The sequence below is a fragment of the Musa acuminata genome, chromosome BXJ1-2, assembly GCF_036884655.1.
Source record: "Musa acuminata AAA Group cultivar baxijiao chromosome BXJ1-2, Cavendish_Baxijiao_AAA, whole genome shotgun sequence".
In the NCBI taxonomy this organism is placed as follows: domain Eukaryota; kingdom Viridiplantae; phylum Streptophyta; class Magnoliopsida; order Zingiberales; family Musaceae; genus Musa; species Musa acuminata.
Window position 1 is genome coordinate 339,505 of NC_088328.1, and position 7,626 is coordinate 347,130.

General features: G+C 59.6%; 1 protein-coding gene across 1 annotated transcript; it reads left to right on the forward strand.

Annotated features, from left to right (window-relative positions):
- Positions 1-234: 234 nt before the first annotated feature.
- LOC135594623 (uncharacterized) lies at positions 235-4,277 on the forward strand. The gene is made up of 3 exons (XM_065084963.1): positions 235-1,391; positions 1,493-2,852; positions 3,432-4,277. Exons 1-3 carry the CDS (start codon positions 235-237, stop codon positions 4,275-4,277), a joined length of 3,363 nt encoding a protein of 1,120 aa, XP_064941035.1.
- Positions 4,278-7,626: the final 3,349 nt, after the last annotated feature.

Consider the following 7,626-nt stretch of genomic DNA (forward strand, 5'->3'; position numbering starts at 1 on the left):
TCCAGCGTGCGAACCAGTTCATCGCTGCTGAAGCATGGATGGTCGGGAGGCGCGACGAGCGCAAGAGGGTCAAGCCAGAGCAGTCCCGGCAACAACAACCCGCTACCTCCCGGCGTAGGGCCGGCGGCCTCAATGATGCAGTACCCAGGTCCCCCCCCCCCGGGCCTGAACTCCTCTCGGACCGAAATATTTCTCCACATTAAGGAGAAAGGCCTTCTCAAAAACCCCCACCCGATGAGGAGCCCGCGCGAACTCGCGGACCACTCTAAATACTGTCGTTTCCACCGACAGCCCGGTCACGACACCGAGGAGTGTCGAGAATTAAAAAGGCAAATTGAGGAGCTCATCCGCCGAGGGCACCTCGGCCCATACCTCCAGCCAGATAAGGAGCTTTCACCACGCCCGGAGGGTCCCATCGAGCGGCACATAGATGTCATAACCGGCGGGCCCGCGTCCGGAGGGAACTCCATGGCGGGCGGAAAAGCACACGCCAGGGCCTCCCGAGCCGAAGCTTCCAAACATGAAAAAGGACCCGAAGTCACCTTCCAGACCGGGGGACCTGGGCTAGCCGAACATGATGACGCGTTGGTGATATCAGCTAGAATCGCCAACGCGCAAATAAGAAGGATCATGGTCGACACCGGAAGCTCGGCCGATATACTTTATTGGGACGCCTTCCAAAAGCTCGGCCTGGTCAAGGAGAGCATGAAGCCGGTATGCTCGACGCTCACGGGGTTCACCGGTGCCTCTATCTCGTCACTAGGGGTTATCACCTTGCCTCTAACTTTGGGAGTTTTCCCAAAGACAAAAACAGTTATGACCTCCTTTCTGGTGGTCGACCTCCCCACGGTATACAACGCCATCCTCGGACGGCCAACCCTCAACAAGATCCGAGCCGTCATCTCAACTTACTACCAAACCATCAAATTCCCGACCCGCGATGGGGTCGGGGAAGTAGCGGGGAACTCCTGGGAGTCCAGGCGCTGCTACTTGACTGTCGTGTCGCTAAACAAGAGAGCGAGGGTCCAATCCCCGCTGGAAGACCCCCGGGAGGGAAAAAAACCGACTCCCCGCCCCGAGCCGAAGGAATCAACCATCGACTTGCCGCTGATCAAAGGCAGGCCCGACCAAACAGTCAAAATCGGGTCGGGACTGCCCGAACAGGAGCAACGGCAGCTCGTCGGCCTCCTGCAAGCCAACACCGACATCTTCGCTTGGACGCCGTCTGACCTAGTAGGAGTCCACCCGGAGGTCGCGCTGCACCACCTAAACATCTCGTCCGACGCCCGTCCGGTGAAACAAAGGCCCAGGCGGCAGGACCCAGATCGGCAACTGGCCATCCGAGAAGAGGTAAACCGACTTCTGGCGGCCGGTTTCATAGAAGAGGCCAGGTACCCACAATGGCTCTCCAATGTAGTCCTTGTCAAAAAGCCTAATGGAAGCTGGCGGATGTGCATTGACTACACCAGTCTCAGCAATGCTTGCCCAAAAGATTGCTACCCCCTACCGAAGATCGACCAACTAGTCGACGCCACGCCCGTCTCTCGTTTATGGATGCCTTCTCCGGATACAACCAAATCAGGATGGCACCCGAAGACCAAGAACACACAGCCTTCCTCACCGAACAAGGGGTATATTTTTACAAAGTCATGCCGTTCGGGTTGAAAAATGCCGGGGCCACCTACCAGAGGACGGTGAACAGGATGTTCGCCCGCCAGATTGGACGAAACATGGAGATATATGTCGACGACATGATCGTGAAGAGCCGAACAGCGGAAGCTCATTCTTCCGACCTGGCTGAAACATTCGACACCCTGCGAAGGTTCGGCCTGCGCCTCAACCCTACCAAGTGCGCCTTTGGCGTAACCTCGGGGAAATTCCTCGGATTCATCATACACGAGAGAGGGATTGACGCCAACCCAGAAAAGGTCCAGGCTATCATGGACATGCAGCCCCCTTGGACGATCAGAGACCTACAGCGCTTTAACGGGAGGCTAGTCTCCCTATCACGTTTCCTTTCCCGATCGGGAGATCGCTGCCTCCCCTTCTTCAAGGCCCTGAAGGATCCGAAGAACTTCCGATGGACGACGGAATGTGAGAGGGCCTTCGAGCAGATGAAGCAACACCTGGCCAACCTCCCCCGACTCGCTTCAGTCTCCCCAGGGGAGAGATTGAGTCTCTACCTCGCCGCCTCCCAGCATGCGGTCAGTTCGGTTCTGGTCAAGGAAAACTCCGGCGACCAACTGCCGGTCTACTATGTCAGCCACATGCTAAGTGGGCCAGAGGGACGCTACCCGCCAATCGAAAAGCTGGCGCTGGCGCTCGTCCTGTCAGCACGAAAGCTCCGCCCTTATTTCCAGGCCCACCCGATAGAGGTAATAACTGACCGGCCGCTTCGGCTTGTTTTGTCTAAATTCGACGTTGCAGGGCGTCTCCTCAAATGGGCAGTGGAGCTCGGTGAGCACGACATACAGTACGTACCTCGCACTGCCATCAAAGCTCAGTCCGTGGCAGACTTTATCGCGGAGCTGACCCCGAGCACAGGCGAAGAACTCGAGCCACCGCGTGACACGTGGACTCTCCACGTAGACGGGTCGGCCAACGCAAAGGGCGCCGGCGCAGGGCTGGTGCTGGTGACACCTGACGGCCGCTCGATTGAGCGCTCCTTCCGCTTCGGGTTCAGGGCCACCAACAACGAAGCAGAATACGAGGCTCTCCTGGCGGGGCTCCAACTGGCACTGGAAATGCGGGTGACCGACATACACGTCATCACCGACTCACAACTGGTGGCTAGGCAGCTCGACGGCAGATACGAAGCCTGGGACCCGACCATGGCGAAATATCTAGCACAGGTAAAAAGCCTTGCCACCAAGTTCGCCCATTTTGAATTGTCGAATGTTCCCAGGAGCGAGAACCAGTGAGCCGACACTCTGGCAAAACTAGCGTCCGGCTCGACCCCCTAGGCCCGACCCGAGACCGAAGAGCTCCCTCACCGAGCCATAGAGATCGTCGCCACAGTCACGGGCGGCGCGCCGGCCACTTGGGTACAGGAGATGCTACGCTTCAAGTGGGACGGAACCCTACCCGACAATGAAACCACGGCTTGACGCTTGCGTCGGATGCAGGCATGGTACTCTAAAGAAGGAGGACGGTTGTACAAGCGGTCTTTCTCGCGCCCCTTGTTACGCTGCCTAGAGCCGAACGAAGCCTGGACAGTTCTGTCCGACATGCATGAAGGGGCCTGCGGGGAACACATAGGCGAACGAGCCCTGGCGCACAAGATACTCCGATAGGGATACTACTGGCCGACCATGCGCCAAGACGCGAAAGCTTTCGTTCGGCGATGCAGCTCATGCCAGGAGCACGCCCGCACCGCCCGACGGCCGGCGGTCCTGTTCACCCCCGTCGACTGTGCTTGGCCATTCGCGTAGTGGGGACTGGACATACTCGGACCTCTCCCACCCGCCTCCGGGCAGCGGAAGTACATTATCGTAGGAGTGGACTACTTTACCAGGTGGGTCGAAGCCGAGCCCCTAGCAACCATCACGGAGTCACAAGTGGAAAAGTTCGTGTGGAGAAACCTTGTAACTCGGTTTGGCCTGCCCCAGTCCATCGTCACCGACAATGGACCTCAGTTCGCCGGCAGGAGGTTCCAAGAGTTTTGCGCCAAGCACAAGATTCAGCTGAGGTTCAGCTCGGTGGCTTACCCCCAGGCAAACGGACTAGCTGAAGTAACCAACCGGTCCATCGTCGACGGTCTCAAGAGAAGAGTGTCCGCTGCCCGATCGGCCTGGATCGACGAGCTCCCGAGTGTCCTATGGGCGCTGCGCACTACCCCCAAGACCCCAATGGGGGAGTCTCCCTACAGCCTCACGTTCGGGACCGAGGCCGTGTTACCATCCGAAGTAACTGTCCCGACTCCGCGAATAGCAGGCTACAGCGAAGAGGCCTCGAGTGAAGGGCTCCGATCCAACCTGGATTTGCTCGAAGAAAGGTGGGCCGACGCGCACCGAAAAACCCTTTCTTACAAAAGAGCCGTAGCGAGGGTCTACAACCGGAAGGTGCGACCCCGATCAATAAAGCTAGAGGACCTGGTCCTGCGCAAAATCGAGGTCAGCCACCCGACCCGAGTAAGGGGGAAACTGGCCCCAAAGTGGGAAGGACCCTATCGAGTCATCGGAGTGTCCCGACCAGGGACGTTCCGACTCGCAACAATGGATGGCGACCCCGTACCCAGGACTTGGAACATACAGAACCTTAGGAAATACTTCATCTGAAGAGGTAGACACTATGCAAGCACAGAAATCGGAAGAAAAGATCATTTTATTTCAAAGGGGGTACAGAAGCGTAACAATGAGGAACAGACAGACCCCTCACACCCTCGACCCCGACTCTGACATACAAAAACCAAACTCTTCAGTCTCCTGGAGTCTTTGGGCGATCGTCGAATGGCACGTCCTCCGGCATGTCCACCTCCAGGTCCACGGGATGAGAGGCGAACGGGTCCCTTTCCACCTCGGAGCCGGGAGGGCATGAGCCAAAGCGACCTAGGGAAATTCTATATCCATACTCATAGGATACTCGCCCCATTCGGGTCAGTTTGAGCTCAAAGTTCTCGGACTTCTTATAAGCTTCGATCGCCTCTTTATCCTTTGACGGGCGAAGGCGAACCTCCTCGGCTAGCGCATCGGAAGCAGCGCGGGCTTCAGCCTCGGCCTTCTCCGCCCTCTTGGTAAGGCCAAGCGCCTCCGACTTCAATAGGCGAAGCTCGGCCCGATCCAAACGGAGAAACTCCTGAAGCTCCTTGACCGAATTGCCCGACTGCTCGAGCTCTGCCTTCAGACGCGTCACCTCCTCCTCAGAGTCAGTCGCGCGCTTTTCCGCGGCCGCTACCGCCTCTGGGCCCGACCCGGCGCGAACCTCCTCTAGCTGACGGCACAACTCGAAGTTGTGCTCGCTGAGGTTCCAGATTACCTGCCTAGCATCACGCACTCGGTCCATCAGCGCCGTCGAGTAGTGGAAGCCCTACCACAGAAAAAGGAAGGTCAGCGCACGGTCACAGGGACGCCCGGAGTTAGCAAAACACTCACCAGTGTCAGAAACCTCCCCGCCTTATTGAGCATGGCCTCCGAGGGCAAGGTGTATAGGTCCCGAGCCAGGTCGAGGTGGAGCACGCCCCGAAGAAAAGCAGCCGAGGGATCTCCCCCGGCCCATACCTTGTCCCCTCGGGACAGCCCCTCCCAGCGGGCGACTAGCGGGTCGGAAGCCTCCCCCGGTGGAAGCTCGCCCATCACCAACGACCATAGGGGCTCGTCGGCCCCCGTGCGTAGCCCGCACAGGTCATCCACCGTAGGCAGGGTCGACCTCTTCCCGGCCGCCCCTTGGCTAGGCCCATCAACTCGGGAAGGCCCTTCGTCCCGAATGGTCTGCTTTGTGCCCACGGTTGACGAAGGGGTGGCCCCCGCCTTGGCTTTCCTGGGACCAGCCGTCTTTGCCTTCTTTGACGGGCGCCCCTCCGGAATCTCTAATGGAGCATCCACCGAGCTGGGCAACGGGTCGGCTGAGGGGCGCGGAGAGGAAGCAGCGGACGGGCGTGGGGAAGGAGCCGACGATGAGCGACCACCGCGGAGTGACAGAAGCTTCATTCCTACAAAGGAAACAAGCAAACCATCAAAAATTGTGGAAGCAAACAAGACACAGGGAACACCCACTATAAACATACCCCCGAAAGCTGGGCTAAGACCCGCCTCGGCCAGCCACTCCTCGGTCATAGCTCGGATGGCCTGAGAACCGGGAAGGATTGCCCGAAGCCTCTTCAGATCCCGACACTCCTCGTCGTTCAAATCCGGGACTGTGTTATCTATCACCCTCACTGCCCACCGAACTCCGAAGCCCCAATCCTTCGACCAGCTAACATAGAAAAACCGCCCCTTCCACCCTTTGTTGTTCGAAGGGGCTCCCCCGACGCGAAAGCCAACCCGGGCTGATACGAAATAGCCCCCCGGCCCCTTAAGAAGGCGGAAACAAGAGAGAAAGAGGTTTCGGGTAGGGGTGATGTTGGCATACTGACATTCCCCTAAGAATGCTACTAGATAGCGCCATGAGTTAGGCGCCACCTGGGAAGGCGAAATCCGCCACAAAGAAAGACAGGAGACAATGATAGGGTGAAGAGGGAGGCGCAACCCAGCCTCTAGGGCATCTTGGGTCAGCGCGAAACCTCGAGGGATCGGGTCGTATGACCGCTGCCCCGGATCAGGCGCAACCAGGACAAACTCCCCCGGGATGTGGAAACGCTCCCGAAGCATCTCCAGCGACGACCCACTCACCACCGAGTCAAGGTCGTTCGGCCACATTAGAGCCTCAAGGGCCCGCGTCGCCTCCTCGTCTGGGGAGGGCGGAGGCGTGCTCTCCCGGACTCTATCAAGGGACAAAGGTGAAGAGACAGGCAAGAGGGACATCCTTACCGACTTTGAAAATGAACGAGAGAGACGACGAGGGAGCGATTGGGGAATGACGGCGTACGAGAGGAGAAGGTGCGATGACAGAAGGGACGACGAGGTCCAAGGCTCAGCAGCAAGAATCGTGAAACGGGCCGAGTGCACCAGTTATATAGGAAAAATCCCGCCAAGAGAGACGTCCCTTCGTCTCCCCATACCGGCCGACAGCTCATCCGCACCCTCACTCGTCGCATCAGGGAAGCCCAACGAACACCCTATCATAAATGCGGACCTAAGGTCCCTGTAGGGGAAGGCCAACGAACTCCTCGGCCGCATGTTCCCGAGACCACCTCCTCGGCGCGGCCAGCTCGCCCGAGACGTGCTCCTCGGCCGCATGTTCCCGAGACCACCTCCTCGGCGCGGCCAGCCCGCCCGAGACGTGCCCCTCGGCCGCATGTTCCCGAGACCACCTCCTCGGCGCGGCCAGCTCGCCCGAGACGTGCTCCTCGGTCGCATGTTCCCGAGACCACCTCCTCGGTGCGGCCAGCCCGCCCGAGACGTGCTCCTCGGCCGCATGTTCCCGAGACCACCTCCTCGGCGCGGCCAGCTCGCCCGAGACGTGCTCCTCGGCCGCATGTTCCCGAGACCACCTCCTCGGCGAGGCCAGCTCGCCCGAGACGTGCTCCTCAGCCGCATGTTCCCGAGACCACCTCCTCGGCGCGGCCAGCTCGCCCGAGGCGTGCTCCTCGGCCGCATGTTCCCGAGACCACCTCCTCGGCGCGGCCAGCCCGCCCGAGACGTGCTCCCCGGCCTCATGCCACCCAAAACGCCTCTGCAGCGCGGCCTATCTGCCCCGGACATGTGCCTCAATCATGAACCGCGAAGAGAACCACCGCTTACCGATCAAAGCCACACCTCGAATCCCCTCCATCCGATGCCGAGCCATGGCTTCCTTTTGGGGGGGGAATATGATATGACAAAAAATGGCAGACCCCACTCCCGGCAACATCCCCCGGACGTGGACAGGTGCGGCGCCCCAGGGGGAGCAATGAGGGTGACGGTCTGCGTCCGGACGTCAGCCTCACTGAGCACACAACCCCCTCGGTGGACCCAGCACAGTCGGACGGGACAGAAGTAGGTAACGGTTGAAGCTCGCCCATACCCTGCGATCCCCCGGTCCCCCACGCAA

Bases quoted from the DNA above. Each gene is read 5' to 3' on its own strand.
- LOC135594623 (XM_065084963.1), top strand. From the start codon at position 235: ATGAGGAGCCCGCGCGAACTCGCGGACCACTCTAAATACTGTCGTTTC. The intron at 1,392-1,492 runs GTACCCACAATG...CTTGCCCAAAAG, and splicing joins GGTTTCATAGAAGAGGCCAG to ATTGCTACCCCCTACCGAAG. The intron at 2,853-3,431 runs GTAAAAAGCCTT...CCATTCGCGTAG, and splicing joins TGGCGAAATATCTAGCACAG to TGGGGACTGGACATACTCGG.